Source organism: Electrona antarctica, assembly GCF_951216825.1.
Source record: "Electrona antarctica genome assembly, chromosome: 12".
In the NCBI taxonomy this organism is placed as follows: domain Eukaryota; kingdom Metazoa; phylum Chordata; class Actinopteri; order Myctophiformes; family Myctophidae; genus Electrona; species Electrona antarctica.
Window position 1 is genome coordinate 45,904,860 of NC_136793.1, and position 22,277 is coordinate 45,927,136.

At 42.0% G+C, this 22,277-nt stretch overlaps 2 protein-coding genes across 2 annotated transcripts in view; one reads left to right on the top strand and one right to left on the bottom strand.

Moving 5' to 3' along the window:
- LOC306933335 (uncharacterized protein) overlaps positions 1–11,054 on the top strand; it is a 57,939-nt gene extending 46,885 nt beyond the window's left edge. Inside the window, exon 8 of the transcript XR_013791213.1 lies at positions 11,009–11,054. The gene's annotated coding sequence lies outside the window, so the exon portion shown is untranslated. The remainder of the gene's footprint in view (positions 1–11,008) is intronic.
- Positions 498–17,126, bottom strand: LOC306933336 (aquaporin-3-like). The gene is made up of 6 exons (XM_079515517.1): positions 16,923–17,126; positions 9,578–9,704; positions 4,591–4,728; positions 3,822–3,937; positions 3,026–3,243; positions 498–1,893 (listed from the first exon to the last, which is right to left on the bottom strand). The coding sequence occupies exons 1-6, from the start codon at positions 17,028–17,030 to the stop codon at positions 1,686–1,688; spliced, it is 915 nt and encodes a 304-aa protein (XP_079371643.1). The 5' UTR covers positions 17,031–17,126; the 3' UTR covers positions 498–1,685.
- Between the last annotated feature and the right edge of the window lie 5,151 nt (positions 17,127–22,277).

The window sequence follows — 22,277 nt, forward strand, 5'->3', positions numbered from 1 at the left end:
ATGTCTCTCCGCCTTTTGTGGCGGTTCTGGACAACTGTGGTTTCAACCGACTCAAGGCCGGGCACTGCACTCTTTCTGGTGGTGTGGAAAGCGTGTGGCGAATTTGAAGTCAGAGGGACGAACGGTTCTCGAGTTACATGGATTACAGATGCGCGCACACACACACACACACACACGGCCCCAGACTATCCTTTTAGCCTTATTGTACCATATGCGACTAATAAAGTATTCAATGAATGAAATAAATCAATGTAATGCCTTTAATTACCTTTGGGCTAAATACCTTCATTATTGTTTTAACAACCCTATATGACCATGTGAATTAAAGATTGTTGTACATAATGCCCCTTTAGAATACAATGAAAGACACTGTACAACACCAGGTGGAGTTGGCACTTTCACCGGGTGTCATTTTTTACTGCCTCGATCAACCAAAGGACCAGACGTGAGAAAGTAGACAGAATGAGAAAGGGTGTAACATCATACAATGACCCACATTTTAGGCAATGATAAAAAGGACTTTATTATGTCAATATACAAAAGCATCTCCCACTTGACCAAAAACCTAAAATACAAAAGGGTTTCACAGCATAGGCACATCAGCACCCTGCCATAGAGTGTAACACAAAGGCACTGACACATCAGAAGACTTTACAGTACAAGGGCAACACATTGTCGCTGTCAGGCAGGAAGCTTACATCTCCATAATTCAAATGTTTTAGCATGCAACGTGTCTTGTGCTTGTAGATCGGCTATTTGTTATTTTTAAAACATTTGTGAACGGTGAACGTGGTTTAGTCTGTGTGGGTTTTATACATTTTTAACCAATGAAAACGTATCAACAAGTGATTGTGAATAAACAATAACTACATATTAAACAAGATCTTGTGATTAAATACAAAATGTTTCCATTTCCTGAAATGTAAAAGTCCTGGACATACAGTAAGTAGGCTACGAGGTTTCTGCCCAACAGCAACACAATTACTTTTGAAATAGTAGTCCATGTTTTTTGTCGTCATCTTTAAAGCCTTTGATAAATTAACAAGAAAAATTTAGTACATATCTTTTAAATTAAACTATGCATCTTACATTTACATTAGTTTTGAGAAGGAGAATTCTTCTCAAACCGATGTATGGACAAATTGAACTATCAGAACTTTAAAGACAATATCCCTGAATTATTTATGCTAGCATTGAAACGATCTGGACAAAATATTACAAATATCTGGTCAAGGCTGGGATGCACATATACAGTAGAACAATGTAAACGATCTATACAAATATATGAAAAACTAATATCTACTTCGGTACAAAGCTTACAATACTCTCCGAACACAATGTCTAAAATACACTAAGATTAAGAATTAATGTAATTCTGTGTTTAAAAACAAAAACGCTTTCCTCACCCCCAATATGTTCATAAACAATCATTCCTCTACGGCACAATAGTCACAAGTGAAATGATTATTTTAGCCTATTAAGCAGAGACTACTACAGACCGTTATGCCTTTGGCTGTTCCCATGAACATGAGCTGTCAAGAGTCTGTGGAGGAATATGTCCCAACTGGTGCTTTTAGAAAGACAACAGTGTTTGAATGCTCAATCCTCTAGTTGCGTGTGTGTGTATTTACAGACTATGTATTCATATGATGCTAGAGTAACATCCTTGTGTAACGCGGGTTGTTTCACACCATCTCCTTCTCTCCTTCTTTAGAGTGGTCGTTGGTCGTGACGTTGGTGAGACGGACTCGCTCGTTCTCCTGGTCCTTCTCCTGCCGGGCGTGGAACTCTCCCTCCACGTGGAAGCCGACCATCAGCTGGTAAATGATCACGCCGAGGATGGTGCCCAGGAACGGAGCGAAGATCGGCACCAGGAACCAGCAGTTCCCATAACTGAGGTAAACAAGAAAAGCGATTAGCGTTAGTTAGCGATCTGGCTTTGTCCCCCCCCCACAGGGAAAAATGAAGCCCAGCGTTAGTTGATACAGGCACACCTGTCAGTCAGCTGATTTGGTAAATTCGCCTAGCTAGCTTCAATTTCTCATTCACATATCATCTCTGATCATTACGTCACACATCCATAATCCAATCACACCTCATTCCCTCAACAAGGCGGTCCGTTTAAATACGTCCCTCTGTTACACAATGCGTCCATTGCTTCACAGACACTGCTGCTGCAGCTGGCAAAGCTTGCCTCCACCACCCCAGCCTCCACCTTTTGATCAAGTACTTTAAACATTTAAAGTCTGGCGTGGCATTGTGAAATCCATGATCTCGACCGCGGTCGAAAAATGATGATGATGATGTCAAGATGCGCTTAGCATTTATTCAAGCTAAATATAAATATCAATGTCGATGTATTGCTAAAACATGTAAACAAAAGGAAACGATTCCTGTGTGCATGGCTCTAAATAAACTATAATTAAATGTTGTATAGCTCTAATCTGAATGTTCTATGGCTTTAATGTTAAAATGCATTCAAGTTGTAAGTTTCAAGTTTGCATGACTCAAGTTAATCTCATTAACTGTCTTGATATGTGCCCGTTCTTGTATACCCATGGGGGTTTTGCTAACGTTCCCTGATTCTGAAGCATGCTGCTTCGACAAAATTCAGAGAACATCTCCCAGAGCGGAGCCTTTAACGCTAGGTTTAACTGTATTCCATTTGTTGCAATAAATGGTTAATCTACTTTGACGTGAGTGTTACCATTTAAACTCTGTAGACTTAGTAAAACAGTCCCGAGTTGCAACTGCAATTTTTTTTCACTCTACACCAAATCTTCTATTCACGTGACTATTATTTTTTGGTTTAATGGTTAAACGCTAACGTGACATGGATGCGTTCCAGGTCTCAATGGATTATAAAGCAATGGCTTGCGCACATCCAGTTCTTTGCTGGTGCTGGACAAAAAGGTCCAGCGTGCTCCTTCTCTGTATTACTTTTTGGAGCACATCCCAGAATAGGGATGCTGGCCGTTCAAGTGGTTAAACCAAGACGAGACACAAAAGAATATAGAAGACTCACCTGAAGACTCCGGGGCCCCAGCCAGCCAAGGCAGTGAAAATACGTGGTCCCAGGTCTCTGGCAGGGTTGACAGCGTAACCGGAGTTGAAGCCCATAGACAGTCCAATGACCAGAACCACGAAACCCACCGTGAAGGCCTCCAGGCCCTGAGGAATGGGGTTGTTGTACGGGTCCACGATCGCCAGGATACAGACAATGAGAGCCGTTGTCCCGATGATCTGTATGAGTAATGAGGTGAAGGTCTGGTCAGTATGACGTACTATAGGACAGTTAGGCACCAGGGATGTCCCGATCACGCTTTTTCCCCCCCGATCCGGTATTTATATTTTTATAGAACACATGCCATATTACAATACTAGAATATCCAACCACAGACAATATACAGTGTAATATCATGATATGGATATAATATTCATACCAGGGACGTTCCGACGTTAATTTGAACAATCTGTATTAGAGCAAGGGTTCTCAACCCGTGGGTCGCGACCCCTCGGGGGGGGGGGGTCGCCAAATTATTTTGGGGGGTCCCCAAATGTATTTTTTTTTTGCAACTGAATGGCTGGAAAGTGGAAATGAAGAGTTTACATATAGTACACATAGTACATGCATACACCTTCCCTAATGATTATATCTGGTTTCAGTATTTATTTATGGTGTATTGTCTATTATTAAGGTTATTGTAGCAGTCAATTTATAATGGGGGTCGGGAGGGGGCGGGGGTCCCGAGACATTGCCAAAGCATTTCCGGGGGTCCCCGGCCAAAAACGTTGAGAACCCCTGTATTAGAGAGTCCTACCTGATCAAAGAAGCCGTTGAGGAGGGTGAGATGCTTTCCAGGGTAAGTGGCAAAGATGCCAGCTGTGGCGTTGGGCCCAGTCAGACTGAAACTTCCAGGGAGGTCCCACAGTGCATCTAAAAAAGGGACACAAAGAGATACAGGCTCTTCTTTATATGCTCTCTGGTTTCAATTAAGTAGAATGACACTGTTGACACATACTACGTACTGTATGCCACTGTATGCCACAGGCATCCAATGTGGTTGCAGAGAGACAGTTGTGTCCAGTCTGGTCAATTATATACTGTACTAGGGAGGACGCACAGTTTAGATGCAATGTAAATGTGCTTATATTGGTAAGTAAACGACAATGTAGCCTTACCAAAACCACTCACTTTGTATACATGGCCCCTAAAATAGATGTGAGTGAGAGTTCAGAATCATTGAAAATGACTCCATTTAGATTAGCTTTTTGAGATCTTAAATGAAGAGAGCTAATATATATATATATATATATATGTCATGTTTTTTTCCCCCCTCGCGTATAGAACCTTTGTTGTACAAGCGAGGTTATTATGGTTTAGGGAGTGGCCATTAAGAGATGACAACATGAAAGGTGATGTTGCATGAAAAACTATGTTTGTACATGTTGATCAATTACTTTATTTACGGCCAAGTAAGCCGCTAGTATTCAACTCTCTTGAGCATAGGGAGAGAGGGGGGGGGGGGGGGGCAGGGGAGAGAGAGAGCTTCGTCTGATCTTGGCTACATGCCTGGAGCCATTCCTCACCATAGTACATGCCGAAGATGATGGCAGAACCCAAGAAAGCACCCAGAGTCTGGAATAAAAAGTATACTGGGAACTTTCTCCACCGCTCCCTCCCAAGCAGACACAGGGCAAATGTCACTGCGGGGTTCAGATGGCCTCCTGCGAAAAAGATGCATGTGTCACAAAGCATGTTGAGAAAACTGTAGTGTGGAAACCTCATGTCCAAAAACATACTTTCAAGATTCAAATTTAAAAGATGGCAAAAATATAGCCGATACATAAGCTCAAAGCGCGTCGTACGTATGTAGATCGGTAGGAAGTACGACATTTCATTTATGAAAATACAAAAATAAAAAACAAAAATATGGAGATAAGGTTTCTACACCACGGCAACAAAAGTACTTTTAAGTTATTTATAGTATTTGTTAACATGTTGAAGTTATTTAAACAGCAAACACTTCAATGCATCATCTCCTTTATCAAGGCGTGGAGCAGCAGAGCAATATTTTTTTGCACCTCATAACACAACATTTCTGCCCGGATAACCCCGAGGTGAAGAGATGGGCACAGGTCCCAGATCCACAACGTGAAACCGATTAGCAGGTATTTGAGAAGGAATTTTCACAGTGATGTTCGTTTAGGTTTTTTTAAGCTACAGTATACAATCAGTGTTTTACACAGCCCTCTTAATGGAGAATTGCAACAATGTCGAAATGACAATATAGAATGCAGCACCTCCAGTGTCAAATCTAGTGTGCCGTCTCGTCTGCCAAACGGTAGGCGTCCTACCCCGACACCAGGGTCGAACTTTCTCAATGGAATAGAGGGTATGCGCGTGACATCATCATCAAACCCGGAAGTTATGCAGGAATGCCTACTGAGTGGCAAATCCTACTTTCTGGCCTTGACAGCCCATGCATCCAAACAGAAAGGTCCTATCTGATTGCATTAAACAACGTTAAACTCACTTTGTATGTTGCTTTGCCACTCAATGTGCCATTCACTTTAAGCATGCGCATAGGGAGACCACCTCCAACTAGGGTTGTCCCGATCCAATCACGTGATCGGGAATCGGGGCTATTAGACTGGAATAATAGGCTGCGATTTTGGATATTGTACTATTGTGAAAAATCGATATCGGCAGATACTCAAAAAACAAATGATCAGAATCGGATTGGGAGCAAAAAAACGTGATGGTGACATCCCTATCTCCAACCACTGCAGATGACCATAAAACCTTTGATTCCGTGTTTATTTTTTAGTAAGATATACTAATAAAAATAAACAGAATGAAAGGTTTTATGCTCATGATTCACCAGGATGTCTTGATTCTAGGCTTCAAATAATCAACGTGAATATTTTTGTAAATCTCTACTGGAAAAATGAATGGCTGATTGTTCAGTGGAACAGAAAACCAAACCCACTGTAATGCCCTATAGCAGTGGTTCCCAAACGTTTTCATGTCAAGGACTCCCAAATTGACACTAATTAGCCCGCGGACCGCCATTTGAAAACATATGCCAGGGACCCCAGGGTCCCCCCCCCCCATAAGAGAAGATTTGTACGGCTTTAGCAGTGATTCTCAACCCGTTTCATTTCAAGGACCCCCAGTTTGACATGCACTATAGTCTACGGACCCCCATTTAATCGCATTTCTATCCCTGGGACCCTCAATTTATATAAAATGTAAAATCAACTTTGTGTAACATGTAAATTTAACTTGAGAGTATACAAATGGAACCAAATGGACCCGTATACTCTCAGAGTTACAGACCCTCTACAGCAGGGGTGTCAAACTCATTTTGGGGCAAGGGCCACATTGCGCGAAAGGTGACTTGATGAGGGCCGCGGCCAGTTGCAGCTCACATGGGTTGACTTACACTACTTGATACTTGGCTTTGTTTTCTAGACTGTTTATTGACATAAATTGACTTTATTTGTATTACAGTTGTAGGCTACAAGACGTTTGGTATGAGATGTGGAAAAAAGACCCAATAAACCACTCGAAAATAGTTAAAAATGCAATCATTATTTTATCAAAAATATCCAAAATGGCAAATAGGGCTTGCAAACCTCGCACCTTTGGTATGCAAATTCGGGGGGTGCGCCATTTTGGCTGTGATGAGTCACTACTATACCTGGCCAACGGATAGGCATACAGTGGTGGAAAAAAGTACTCATTTGTTTTACTTAAGTAAAAGTACCAATACAAGTAAAAGTATGGAATTGAAAATGTACTTGAGTAAAAGTACAAAAGTATCGGCATCAAAATGTACTTTAAGTACTAAAAGTAAAAGTACTCATAATTGCAGGGCCAGCAGACCACCATGGTCCATCACCATTACTTTTTTTAACCGATATTGATAAGATCCTGCTTCTCAAGACCGATACCAGATAATACATTCAAATATACCCCCAGCTCATATGTCTAGGGACTTTCTGAGAAGGGCACTTCTCATTGAGGTTTTTACACACTAAAAACACGAGTTAAATTAACTACTGAGGTTACTAAGAGTGTACGGGAGAGTCAGAGTTAAATGGACACTCGTGTTTTCAGTGTGTAAAAACCTCAATGAGAAGTGCCCTTCTCAGAAAGTCCCGACTCCCTAGTATTATTAGGGTAGGCTATATTTTTATTTTCTTGACAAGTGACAAAGCACCCATAGGTTTTTAGTCCTGCTTGTGGGGAAAACAGTGTCATAGGACTTCAGTCAGAACTATTCTGGGTTTTGTAGTCATGATAAACTGTATTTGGTTAAGTCAAAGCTATGTTAAATCCATCTTTGCCCACTACTAGTATTTGTTACCTTCAGGTGTGCTAATACTACATAGATTAATATACATTTACAAATAGCCTATATCTTTATATATTTTTTATATATATTTGAATGTATTATCAGTTATCGGTATCGGTCTTGAGAAGCAGGATCTTATCAATATCGGTTAAAAAAAAAGTAATGGTGATGGACCATGGTGGTCTGCTGGACCTGCAATACGAGTACTTTTAGTACTTTAAGTACATTTTGATGCCGATACTTTTACTTGTAACGGAGTAGTTCTAAATTGCAGTATTGGTACTTTTATTTAAGTAAAACAATTGAGTACTTTGTCCACCACTGTATGCCTATCCGTTGGCCAGGTATAGTAGTGACTCATCACAGCCAAAATGGCGCACCCCCCGAATCTGCATACCAAGGTTTGGTTTGCAAGCCCTTATAGGGCTTGCAAACCTCGCACCTTTGGTATGCAAATGACATGTAGCCATCATGAAATCTGACACTTTGCATCTCTTTGCTTTGACTATCGTGTGTAAGTAGACTATATTCCTCACTTGGTAAGGGAAATGAAACTACTGAGCTGTAACAACTATGGTTAGCCTCTCCATGTCCTGCTGTATCAGAGTGTGAGGAGAGTAATCCACAACAACTCAACTAGTAGTTGAATAGACTGTTAACGAGCCCATCAGTGACAACATTCCGCACGCGGCCATAGCTCTTCCCACACACACACACACACACACACACACACACACACACTCCTGGTACTCAGCTGTTCAGTACCACAGACGAAAAACAGTCTAAGTCCAAATTTCAGACTGACCCCTCCACGGAAAGGCCTCGTTGTCCTGAACCCTTATCTATCATTTATATATTATGGATCAATAGTGTGGACTTAGACTGTTATTCGTCTGTGGTACTCATTAACACTTTGTGTGCCCACACACTACTTTAAAAAAAAAAAAAAAAAAACCCCAGAGTGCCCACGTTTTACATTCATTTTTTTGACATGTTTTTTTATTATTAAAAAAAAGTTTTATTTTTTGTATTAATAAATGGCCGGCGGGCCGCATTGGGTGGCTCCGCGGGCCGCATGCGGCCTGTGGATCGCCAGTTTGACACCCCTGCTCTACAGTCTACGTGCACCGTAGTGAAAGCGTGTGTGCATTCTGAGTTGTATGGTCCAGAGAAGCCTGGATCTTGTTTGTTCCGACCTTATTTTGAATGTTCAGGTGAACGGGTTCCCGTGCATATGACGTACATGAGTTGTGTGTGTGTGTGTGTCTGCGCGCGGGGGGGGGGGGGGGGGGGGGATGTTCGTGTAGAATGGGAGAAAATCCAGCTGTGAACTGGTTATCTGTCGAGGTGTTGCTATGTATAGGTGGTCTGCGTGTGTGTTTTCATTGATAATCGTCCATGTGACCTGTCCAGGGTCGAACGTGGGTCCGTGTGTCCTGTCATGTGTGAGTCTAACCCGAACATGCATGCACTACAGACGAGTTTCCCACACATTGTTTTCCAATGACATTTCAAAACTTTTCCAGGGTATTTAACCCTATTTCCAGGACTGTATAACAATCAGTAAGCGCAATAATGGGTCTCTTACTCCTGTGCTCCCACCGTTCCGCTCATGCACTGCAGAGGCATAGAGTAAGACGGAGTTACGACATTGAGGGGGCAGAAAACAGCCTGGTCACGTGGTTCATGTACTCGCCGCGAGCCCATAGAGCGTCGCAGTCCCGCACCCGACGAGGGCGGGACTGTTAATTTTCCCTGTTAATTTTCATAATCAATTAAATCAATGCGAGTTTGTCGTTCTGTTCATTTTGTCACACCCTATACATTACGCTGCAATTGCGCAGCCCGGAAAAACTACTTTCGTTACATATTTCGTGTAAAAATGTATTGGAAATGTTTTTTATGTACAAAATAATTAGCAAAAAAAATACATAGTAATTTTTTTTTCCCCAGGACCTTTGATCCATTTCAAAACGTTTCCAGGAATTTCATGACCATGGGAACCCTGTACAGATATACAAGTTAACACACACATACTGTAACTACAATATATGTTTAATTAACTTACACTCCCTCGGGGCTCTATACTAACGACTTATCCGTTTTTGCTCTACACATTCTCACCAAAAATAGCCAATTCTACGAGTTCACACAACGTGTACAGGCTCATTCACAACGTGTCGCATTGTGTGCCGTTTAAGTGGTTAACGTACCTGAAACTTGGCCGCAGACCAGGATGCCCAAGGTGGCGGCGAAGCCGAAGGCAAAGTTGACAGTGAGGAACATGCCGTGCGTTCCCTTGCTCAGCACCAGCTGGGCCACGGCACCACAACCAAACATCTGGAGAAGAAGAAAAACAGAGAAAATGGGTTAACGGCATGTCCTAGTTTTAAGCGCCGCACACGCACACACTTTTTCCTTCGACTTACTCGTCCTAGCTTCTCCAGCGGATATTCGTTTTCCGCTTCCGTTTTAACTTAAGATGTTTTAGTCTGTTTTTCTTTCCAAGAGATTGGGGGCTCGTGGTAGCGGGGGAGAAAGACATGCATGCAACACAGGTTTGGGTCCAGAATCGGGTTCTGGGGACATTGCAATTATGATGTTGACGTCATGATCTGATCATTTACCGGCAGCACGACCATCCGGCTGACATGGTTGAGTGTTTTGAGCTGCTGTGAAGCTGTAAAGATTATGCGACTTGTAAGCTTGAAGAAGAGTATAAATTGTGGCTTAAAGCACCTAACAGTATGTACAATTATATTTAGCAGACGCTCTTTAGTCTTATCCAGAGCTACTTACAAGTGCAATATCTGAGAAAGAAGTCGAGTTGGCACTCTAGTAGTCAAGCAAACAAGGTAAAGTCACTTAAGTAGAGTGCAAAGAGAACCCTGTAGTACTTCAAAGAAACTGTGACACGAGGTAAACATCAAACCTAGCATCTGTCTAGCATCATGTATTCATCAGGTTTTTATCCTTTGTAACACACAGCCAGCCGTCGTGAGTGCAAATGTGTTCCATTTCTTACTCTGTGTAGTCAGCAACAAATCACAACACAGACTGCAATGAGTTTTGAATTTTGCTTCTAGACATAAAGAGGCCCTTATGTGTATATCCATTACCTTGGCATACAGTGGTTAATTTGTTTTAAGAATAAATAAAGTAGAAAGAAATGTATTGGAAATGCTTCAGAGAGATTTGAAGTGTTGCACAAACCTCTCTGAAAGACACAAGCAAACCACGAATACTGTTCATTTATGGCGTTTCATAATAACTGATATAAAGTCATAAAGTGGCGTTTCGTAACTCCTGTCATGAAGGGGTGAGAAGTGGGGACATGATCATTATCTGGGAAACCGAATGGCCTTTTGATTAAAATGTCCTCCATTGTGTCGTTGAATGGAAGGTGAGATGTTATGCAGAAAATCAATAATGTGTTGACATCTGAATCCTGCAAAAAACAAAAAAGGACTGCTGTAGCTAGCCATTATGGTCGCTTTATCTGATGAACAAATATTCAGTTTCAACCTGGAAGGCGTTTCCTTTCCATTAAGAGCAAAACATGGGTGACACGTACCGCCCACCTTATCGGGCAAAAACATGATCTACAGTTGGTGGCCATCGATAGTCCTTTTCTTTTTGCTGAGGTTTGCGTGATCTGCGCAAAAGGACAGTTAACCCATTTTGGGCGGGAACCCCTTTTGGTGTTTTAAACATCATGTTATAATTTAGCTATTGAAAAATAGCAGATCTACAAGCTCATAGCGCGCCACCGAGTGGCGCGCTACGAGCTTTGTAGGTCTGCTATTTTTGAAAAATCGTGAAAATATTTATTTCAGAAAACTGGAGGATTTAGAAGGATTTTTTAAAATTTTGAGGTCAGGCCTAAATGGGTCAAATGATAAGGGACAATATCGGTGGCACCCAACTGTATCTGTGTCACATGTGTGCATTCGTCCAAGTCCTGTATGTACTGCATCTGTTCCAGCAACAGGTTTGCGTGTGGTCCTTGCTGAGTTTGCCAGTCTCGGAACCCCCCCCCCCCCACCCCCCCCCGACAAGTCAGCATTCCACCCAGACCACAGGGCACACATGTTGAGGCTGCCACACTGCACGGAGCCGGCGCCTAATGGAGGTTTCACCCTCACTGGGCTCAGTCTAAATTCTATTCAGCCCCCATTCAACCCAGCCAAGCCTCCACTATAGTGGCAGATCAGTGCCACGGTACAGTAGAAGAGTGCTCGTGTGTGCATATGGATGCATTGCTTTTAACTCAGAGCTCCAAGTTTTTTCTGAATGTCAGAGGCATCTCATTGCAAATGAGTAGGCAGCAGGTACAGTACTTGGCCTGCAACAGTGCCAAATGACTCAGTGAGATGAGATGTGGGATTACACCAGAAAAAGCCCATCCGTAAGCAATTAACACTTACCAATAACACACTTAAGCTCTTATCGATAGGCAGTTCGATACAGGAGGTCCTTTGAAAAAGAAAAAAAAAGTGTTCTAATAGTTGATGCACATGGCTGTCCAGCTAGACAGAAGCTCGATCAGCAGAGGCGGACAGAGTGAGTCAGAGAAGCCTCAGTAGTGATCTACGAGTGTTGGAATGGAAATAAAACCTTAAATCACTACTGACTATCGCAGGAACTACAGTAAATCACCAACGCCACCTTCTTCTCAAAATGTAATTCTGGACGAAGGCGTCCAGAACCACGTTTGACATTCCAACGGGCAATTCATTTTTCGATCGTAACTTTAAACATTTTTTTTTAAAAGGAATCCATTGTTTCTTTGTTCAGACAACTCCCTTTTCACTTATTTCACGACACACCCCCTTTCTCACTCTCGCCACGTTTTAACCACTTGTCTTAAACCCTATACATTGTACTTATAGCTGACTGGGGGTACATCAAGTACTCTGTTCGCTCGCCCCTACACCACATGTCTTCACTGAACACAGCCAATCCACAAGCTTGTAGAGAAGGGGTTTTCAACCGATTGTGAACCAACCAGGGACCACCGTCCACCACCCTGACTCAGAATCAACCTAAGGACTACTGTTGTGTTTGGAGGGGGGGGGGATATGGGTGTGGCAATTAACAGTCCATATTAAACTCATGCAACTTGTGTATGAGCGAGCAGACATGCCATTGATTGATTGAGGGCACATAATCGTGCCCATCATGCTCGATTGGTCGATAAAATAAAAATTGTCACTTTCCTACATACTAAATGCATGGTCAGGGACCACATGCAATACCTTTGTGGACCACCAGTGGAAAACCCATGTTGTAGATTTGCCATTTTCCGAGTGTGCGCCCCCAGAATAGGGAAGCTCATGTGGTTAAATTATTCTTTTGGTTGATCACTTGTGAAAGCTTAGCATCAACCCATTTCTTTTTTTTGTGGCTTTCGCCTTTATTTTATATTTTTTTATGGAGGGATAGACAGTAGGCTGACAGAAAATGGGGAGAGAGATGGGGGGGGGGGGGGGTGACATGCAGTAAAGGCTGTCGGAATCGGGAGTCGAATCCCCGGCACACTGCCGGACTGGATTACCACCCAAGGTGCCTGGACCGCTGAGCCACGGCCCAGGCCGCATCAACCAATTCTGACCTACAAGAACATCAACCCATTCTGACCTACAAGAACATCAACCCATTCTGACCTACAAGAACAATGTCCTCCTTGTGGGAACAGCACATACATTAAAGACAACCACACAGTATATATATATCCACCAGCCTGTGGTTGGCCTGAATGAAACTCACTTCTTAATTGGTCACTACTCAGTACTCAGTGAGTACAGACACACACACACGCACCCACGGTGACATCTCTAATAGAGGAAGTAGAAATATGTCAAGCATGCATGCTCATCGTGTGTCACCTCCATTGTTAAGCTTGCCGTCCCACCCAGCACTCGACTCACATGTCACCTGCTGAACAGACGTGCCACACCTGCCGGCAGCATACTAAATCACCTACTGTACCTACTTACAGTTACAGCACACGGCGATGGGTAGTAGTAGTCACTGGTGTGCCGTGATTCTTGGATGATTATGAATCTATATACGTCATTTCACATGATAGCATACATGTATTGTTATGCTTAGACGTGCCACACCTGCCGGCAGGCAACATACTACGTAAATAAATCACCAACTACTGGTGTGGCTTAATTCTCAGATAAGCCTTACCAAAACAGTCTATGCTGAATTAAAACGGTTCTGTAACTCACTTTATTTACGTGTATGCCACCTAAAATAAAATGTTTTAAAAATAAAAAGATGTGGTTTCAGAATCTCAGAAAATAGATCCTTATAGGGGGGTTTTGAGTGGAAAATGTCAGAATAATTTACTTGCATATATTGCCTTTTGTTGTTTAGAGTGCTGGCAGCTACTGTGGGTTATTGTGGTTTAGGGAGTGGCCATTAAGGAGATGTCAACATGAAAGGGTACAGGTCTCTACAGGTTGATCAATTACTTTATTCACCACTAAGTAAGCCACAAGTCACTCAACTCTGAGCTACACTGCGTGGAAGCCTCTCGAATACCCTTAAAGCTGCAATTCAGAACTTATATCAACAAATGTAACGATATTTTAAACCAATCTGCTGTACATGGTAGACTAGAGTACGTTATAATTGACTTTACTGTAGTGGTTGGAGGTGCCCTCCATACTCTTCCATTGACAGAATTAGACACTGGTGTGTCGGTTCACAAGTAGTAGTACTGGAGCTCATAAGCACAGTGCAGGCAGCACTGCATCTACCCTGGCCAATAAATGCCTCTTGACTGAGTGGTAGCTGTTTGGCCTCTCACACAGGAGTCCATGCACCTGGATTAGAGGACTTCTTTTAAATATTAACTGTATATCAAACTGTATGAAGCGCTTACATATGGGATGAAGTCAGACTAAGACAGATTAGACCTCTGAGACTGAAGGGAAAGTTGTCTTACTGTATGTGCTGAATTTACCCTTGGACAAACAGTGAAATCTCATCTTTGGAAAGGTATATCTCCATTAGATCAGATGTCAGGACTGGAACTATTTGTTATATTTGCAATGCCTTATATTAAAGGAGAATTCCATGCTAGAAGGCTTTCTTACCTTTATTTGTAGTAGTTACGTCCCCACCAAAGAGGTCCAGGTGTTATTTTGTGCAAAAGCTCCTTATTGGCTATTTCCCCTACCATAAGCCCTAAATGAATTGCATTGGAATTGAATGGGGCTATGGGGTGTTGTGCTAATGTGCTTATTTCCATCGCTCAAAATTATAATTTTTTTGTATACATCCTCTCTTCATAATGTAAATAATATCCCAAGCGGCACACTTTACTACTTATTTCGATGGAAATAAGCGAATTAGCATAACACCCCATAGCCCCATTCAATTCCCATTCCATTCAATGCAATTCATTGAGGGCTTATGGTAGGGGAAATAGCCAATAAGGAGCTTTTGCACAAAAAAAAAATACCTGGACCCCTTTGGTGGGGACGTAACGACTACAAAGAAGGTAAGAAAGCCTTCTAGCATGGAATTCTCCTTTAAGCCCTGGAAAAATGTGACCTTGGAATATGCTATACAAACAAACTTGCCTTAAAAACATGTACTTCAACACACACACACACACACACACACACACACACACACACACGAGAAGGCAATGTGAGGTTGTGTCAACTCATGTGTCCCGGATCCATCCTGCAAACAGTAGGTTTGTGTTCACTGTGTGAGTAAACTAGCAGTGATGGAAGTACTCACATCTTTTACTTGAGTAAAATCTAGTATTTCTACATTTCAGTATTGATACTTTTACTTGAGTAAAAGTCCCGAATTCAAAATGTGCTCGAGTAAAAGTACCAAAGTATTGGTATCTAAATGTACCGAAAAAAGGAAAGCAAAAATAGCTGATCTACAACTTGTTGCATCTTGACAAGTTTCAGTTTGTATATTTCATTTATCGTATAAATAAGTATTGACAACAAGATCTGTAAACTAAAGCCGTCAAATAATTGTAGTGTAGTAAAAAAAAATATTCAATGTTTGCCACTGACATGTAGTGAAGTTTAAAGTATAAAGTTTTGAAAAATGTAACTCAAGTAAAGTAAAAGTGCCTCTAAGCACTTAAGTATACAGTACTTAAAGTAAAGTTACTTTCCAACACTGCTCAGCAGCACCAATTATTTTGGACTTACTTGAGCATTGTTTGACACAGATGTCTTGACTTAAATCAAAGATTATTATTGTTTTTTTGCATCAGTGTCAGCGTGTGGACAGTGTGAGGCTTTCCAGCCCGGGGACATTACTGTACGTAGTGCAGGCATCATCTCGGCTGCAGACCTCTTAAGTTTGTCTTCAATACAGACACTTTTTGATGCCCCAAGCTTTACCAGGGTGTACCATCATCATAGCATCCCGACTGTTGCATATACAAATAAACACATCACCACTGCAATCTCTTTGGGGGTACGTCTCTCAAAAGATGTCTTTTCTTTCTTGTAGACATCAAATCTTCGTCAACACAAAACAATGGCACTGCAACATGAATCAATCTCTATGAAAAGATAAGAGCCTTTTCAGAAATACTAGAATACAATGCTATGAATGCTTCTAGGGAAGCTGCTCCTTATTGGTGCCAAGCCTGGAGAAAGACAGGTCTTATAGACTGAAAATAATTTAAGGCGTGAGACAGAATCTTCACATTCGGATAATTAAAGATTTCACTTGTTAAATCTGATATTTATATTTTTTTATGTTATCTTGTACTTCTTCCAAGATTCTCTTATTATATTTTCCTAACTGTGAGACAAAAAAAAAAAAAGGTGCCATACTGTCATGTCACACATTGTGTGGCCTTCTAAAAACGTACTCTTTTGCACCTCCTAGAGGTGATTGCTGTAACAGAGCCAGTAATTCGTGTTTAGTAATTTCAGATGTGTTAGCTCAGCTCAATTGTTTCCAGCACACCTGAAACCCTAATTTGTTTGTAGGCTCATGCAGTTTGTTCATGTGAGACACAGAGGCAGAGCTCCTCTTCCCTTTTTCTTCTGTTGTGCCTTGGAAAGCCTTTGCTTTTTTACTATTCTGTCTCAGATAGATGTGTGTCCCTTCTACATCCCTTTACAGATAGCGAACATCATGGATATTGAGAAGAAGAACAATGGAAAAAGGACTTCAGAAAACCCAAAGCATTTGCAATGGTGTGCATACATGGTGAAGGTTCTCTTTGAAACAAACGGAGGAAATTAAGTGCAATAGACCTTTTTCCACAGCAGCCATACTGACATAATAAATTCAACAGTTACATCCTTCACAGGTGTTACCAATGATACTACTAAATATAAGGCTCTTTTCCATGTAATGTAGCAGAGCCTTTGCAGTGAGTCAACATGCACAATACCAGCACCCTGACTCGGTTTGACCTGAACGGAACAGCTAGCCTACCTGTGTAACATTACACACACAACATGGCTGGTTTTAGCATTAATTGGCAATTAACAAAAACCTCTGATGCAAGAGAAGATGAATGTAAACACACAAACAAACACTTACCACCAGAATGAGGGTTCCGAGACATTCAGCCAGGGCCTGACGAAGCAGTAGGTTGCGCAGCCTGAAGGTCTGTGCTATTTTGTCCAGGTACACCTTCTGTAGACCCATGTTTAGGTCTGGCTGGAGGTGTCAATACACTAAGCAGGCAGGGATGATGTGTCCTCTGTGTCTGTGGAGACTGTGGTGTGTGTGGAGAGTGGAGACCTGGTGGCCAGCTCTTATAAACACAAGACATGCAATGCATGCTGGGGCTGGACCCATGCCAGGCAGTGTCCAACCCCACCCACTGAAGAACCACGCCTCCCTTCCTGACTGTCACTCTGTCTGACACACACACACACACACACACACACACACAGTCACACACACACACACACACACACACACACACACACACACACACACACACACACACACACACACACACACACACACCTGTATCCTTTCACACCTCTAATTCTCTCTCTTTCTCTCTCTTTCTCTCTCTCTCTCTCTCCTCCTTTTCTATGTCCAGTCCTTTTGTCCCACGTCTGAAACTTCATCACCCAACATTATTCCTGCTTTGTCTGCTTTCAATGGAGGTGTGAGAACATTTTCCCCACACACATCTATGGCTGTATAATCAGCACAAATCAGTGTACCATTTCTTCTTTACCCAGGCTTTTGGTGGGGATTTGGTTCCACTTAAGCTATATTTGCCTTGTTCTCAAACTACAGGGCGTATTATCAAAAGTTTCAATCAAATTGAACATCAAACTAGAATATTGTAGGTATACATTTACTTTTAGATTATTTATTTTTGAATAGAGCTTTGGTGTATTAAGTGTAATGTGTTAAACTTTTTACTGAGATTCATGTGGTTCCATGCAGAGTTAAAGAGAAAGAGAAGACAGCTGAATCATCATTATGTGGATATAAATACTAATTATCCCCAAAACCAAACCTGTTTTGAATGTTTTACCATTAGGCTACGCATGCTTTTTTGGTACTTATTGGGAACGATATCTATTCCCAAAACCACAACAGGAATTCCTGTTTTGAAACACACGTTTTACCAGTAGGCATATGCATGCTTTTTTGTTTGTATTCATTGGGAACGATATTTAGTCCCAAAACCACAACAGGAATTCCTGTTTTGAAACTACTCATGTGTTACTGGTACAGATCTCTGTACGGTCTTTCTCTGGAAGTGAAAACATAGCTGGCAAATTACAGATTGGTGGAGAAAGTTGTCTATAGTCTATAGTTGTCTGGTAGAGCCTGGGGGAGTCTGAGTCATGTCAATCGAAAAAAGCAGACGTCTTTGGACTCCTGCGTCATGCATGTTATGCAACCTTTTGCTGTGAGGCAAAGTTGTATTGTCGACTCAAAAGAGGAAGGAATGGAATTAAACAGAACTCCAAGCTCATCATCATCATTCCACAAAAATGTGAGAAGTGAGTTAGTGCTGTTTGCGTAGATATGCACAATGTGGTTGAAATTGACCTTTAGGCTGGCCATCTCAAGCCATGTGTGCACAGCGTCATTTTAGCAAAGAAGAAGAGTTGGCGCTGAGCAAGACGAAGCATAAACCTTGCCTTGAAGCCCCCGTCCGGCCTGGCTGCTGCACACACAGCAGTTATCAGTTAATTTTACTGTTAGGTTTGGCTGTTGACCAGCTCAAATGGAAAGTATGTTTTTAGCTTATCCGTGGTCATAATGGAGAGACAATAGATGCCAAAAAAGTCCCCGAAAAGTCCAATCTCAACTACTTTCAAACACAGACATAACGCGCGATTGCATCAGCAAGTCCGGATCAATTTCAACCAATAATAATTATGATCATGGCACCTGTCAATCAGTCTGCCAGACACTAGGGCGCTGCTATACTCTAGTGCAGAATGTCAAACAAAGCTAGCTGGCAGACGCAGATTCCCAAACAGACGCAGGCAAACAAATGTTTGTAAATGTGTGTTTACAGACATAAAGGTTTATGTTACTGCAATGGCTTGGGGCTGCAGTAAGGTAAACTTGACGTGAGCACTACCCTTGTTTCAGTGCACCACGCAGCATGCATTGACTAGCCTCGTTCCCAGCCTTACTCATCTGCGACTGCGAGGGAGAAAAAGCCTGGTCACAACCTAAATGTTGAAGACCCCCGCTTTAAAGGATGTTAGCTTAACCCATTTAGGCCCGACGTTGAAATAAAAAAAAACGTTCGCTCTGAAAGAATATATATTCAAAGATTTGTGCCGCATTTTTACGATTTTTCAAAAATCGCAGACCTACAAGCTCGTAGCGCGCCACTCGGTGGCGCGCTATGAGCTTGTAGATCTGCTATTTTTCAATAGCTAAAGTATTACATAATGCATAGCTGGTGGCTTGGTACGGTAGGCTGCATTTGAACATGCACCTAATAATGTATGTAAAACCTGGAGGAGGAAAAAAAAAAGAGCAAAATAAGATTAGAATAATGATAATGAAGGTAAAGTATTCCAGGTCCAACTGGGGCATCTGGATCTGGGTGGCATAAGTTGGCTGGGCGCTCACAACTGGCAGTGTTCGCTGGAGAAAATGATAACGTTGTTAAACATAAATGTTTTCCAGATGGAGTGCAGGGAATGTTCTTTGTGTGTGTGTTACCAATGTTATGTTCATGACGGGATCCTCTAGTCTACATGGACATAATCCACAGTAGACCTATGTCTATTCTAGAATTGGAATTGTACCCGCATCACTCGCCTTGTAAAAATGTATTACATTCTGGCTTTTCTGCTCTCCCCGTCTCCAAACTTCTGTCTTTTAGTATGAATCCCATGACTGACCTACTTCAAAACAGATGCATAGGAGCGGTTTTGTGCCCACATGGTTTTCACCCAGCCCCCCTTCTGAGGAAGACTGGCTCAGAAAGAAAAACACTGCGGAGGAGTATACGGGGAATAACAGGAGGATAATGGAGGTATGCCCACAAACGAGGGAAAGAAAAACAACAAACAGAAATGCACGAGTTCTTCAGGTCAGGGCTGCAACTATCAGCTATAGAATTCTTAATGGTTATTCTATGGATTACTTAGAATTAGAGGCGCTGTGTGTGTGTGTGTGTTTCATGTTGCCTATTAATGTTTCATGTCAATTTGTTGATATAAGTATCAACAAATCAACACTGGACAAAATTGATTGATTAACACTTTTATACTTTGGTGTACAATGGTGTCATACAAAAACAGATAAAATAGCCAATACACAAGCTCACAATATGTTGCGAGGCAACACAACGTGAGCTTGTAGATAGATAAGCAATTTTTTGAAAATAGTGAAAACAGTGTTTCAAAAATGATCCCCCCAAATATGTATTATTGATTAAATCAACTGTGTGATGATTAACTGAGTATATGCATTAGTAGCAATAGCAAACAGCAACATCTTAGAAGGGCTTTCTTATAATATACGTAGTGAGAATAGCCTTACGTTCCACAGTAAACAGCATCAGACAGTGGTTGTGCTTATAATATGCACTATGCAGGTCTGCGTGCCATATGCTAACCAGATGTGTAATGTCCCCGCAGTAGGAGGGCCTGCAGTGCCAGTCTAGAATTAGTTTGTGACATGGAAGACAGCCAGAAGGACGTGCACTGCAGGTGTCGAAGGGTGACGATAGATTGATCGCCCTCCAACAAGTTTGCAGTTCCTCAGACATGATGACAGCCGACGTTCCTATAAAATGGATTCATAGATTTTGTCATGTTGATGTTGTCATGTGAATCATTTAAACCTGCTATTAACTTGTTCTGTTTACGTGATTCCTTATTTGTTGCCAGCTGGGCACCGTTGGTAAAATTCCAATCCATCGTTGTGTTCTGAAGACTTAAAACTTTCCTGGGGTTTTTATGCGTTTTTTTAGTTTTTTTAGTCATGAAGCCATGTTCATGACCAATGAATCGTGAAAATGTGGTCTCACTTCCTTCCTGGACTACAAAGTCACAGCTCCCCCCTCTCCACAAGGAGGGGAAGTGCACTAAAGCATTATGGGCATTGTAGGAATTCAGCAATCCAGTCAAACCCTATTGTTTTTCTGGCCACAGGGTGCACATTTCAAATTGTGCTACTGTTATCTACTACAGATACTATTAACATTGAGTGACTGCAGTTTCTTCCAGTGGTGAAATGTCACTTTAAATAATGCAGCATGCAATAGATATGGTTCTCAAAGTGGGGTTCGGGGACCCCCAGGGGTCCTTGGGGGGTGCCAGGGGGTCCCCAGCAAAATGAGTTAATACAGCATCACAATCAGTTAAACCACTTTATCCATTTATAGGTTGGGTTCTGGGTTACTTTCGTCACTGCACGGGAAAGTTGACGTCTGAATTGTTATCCAACTATTAGGAGCAGTGTGCTAATATCTGCTGGGAGCAGTTGGGGAAATGTTGCTCGAGGACACTTCGACACATAGGCTGGGCCGACTGGGTGGGCGAACTGGGAGGACATCCCAGAGGACGGCCTCCTCTATCGATTCAGCTATGGCCGTTAGCGTTAGACTTTATCACACAATTAATGTAAATGAAGCTGAAGCAGTTAGCTGATTATATCAATCTAATCAGCCTCCTATTCCTCATTCATGTCTCAGCTAATCATTACGTCACACTTCCTCCATACTCCAATACAACACCTCATTCCCTCAACAAGGTGGTCCGTTTAAATATGGCTACAGAGTTCTGATTCAGTGGCTTCACAGACTGCTGCTGCTGCTGCTGGCAAAGCTACAGTAGCACCTGCAGTCTCCACCTTTTGATCAGAGGCTGGGCTGTCTGGCATAGGCTCAAACACTTGTGAATTTATGTCTGCTGATTCAAGCTAAATATCAATGTCAATGTATTACTATTGTATCCCTATGGGGGTTTTGCTAACGTTCCCTGATTTTGCTTAGCATACTGCTTAGCTCTGCTGGACCCTGCCACAGAGCAAAAGACCAGGCCATTTAGGATATTCTTCTGTGGAGACTACCCTGCTCATCAAGAGGAACAAGACCACTCACATTTCCAGATGTTCTGAGTAGGGACTGTGAATGAACTTGGAGTGGCAATGAGCAACAGACATTAGTGAAAGCAGCTTGCGTGTCGCAGATCTCAAGGGCACTCGAATGATGATGATGATGAGACACAATTCAGAGAACATCTCCCAGACCGGAGCCTTTAACACCAAGTCTAAGTGTATTCCATTTGTTGCAATAAATGCTTTGATGCGAGTGTTTCTGTCTGAAATGATGGCTTTTGGTAGTTAACCTGCAATCCAATGTAGTGCTTGGGTCTATCTAATAACGTCTTAGATAAAGGATGAAGTAAATGTACAACTTCTTTGTTCGAAAAATACGATCATGTA

Excerpts from the sequence above, each read along its gene's own strand:
- LOC306933336 (XM_079515517.1), bottom strand. The coding sequence starts at position 17,030 with ATGGGTCTACAGAAGGTGTACCTGGACAAAATAGCACAGACCTTCAGG. Across the intron at positions 9,705-16,922 it reads TCGGAACCCTCATTCTGGTG|ATGTTTGGTTGTGGTGCCGT; the intron begins GTAAGTGTTTGT and ends CTTCTTCTCCAG. Across the intron at positions 1,894-3,025 it reads TGGGGCCCCGGAGTCTTCAG|TTATGGGAACTGCTGGTTCC; the intron begins GTGAGTCTTCTA and ends TGTTTACCTCAG.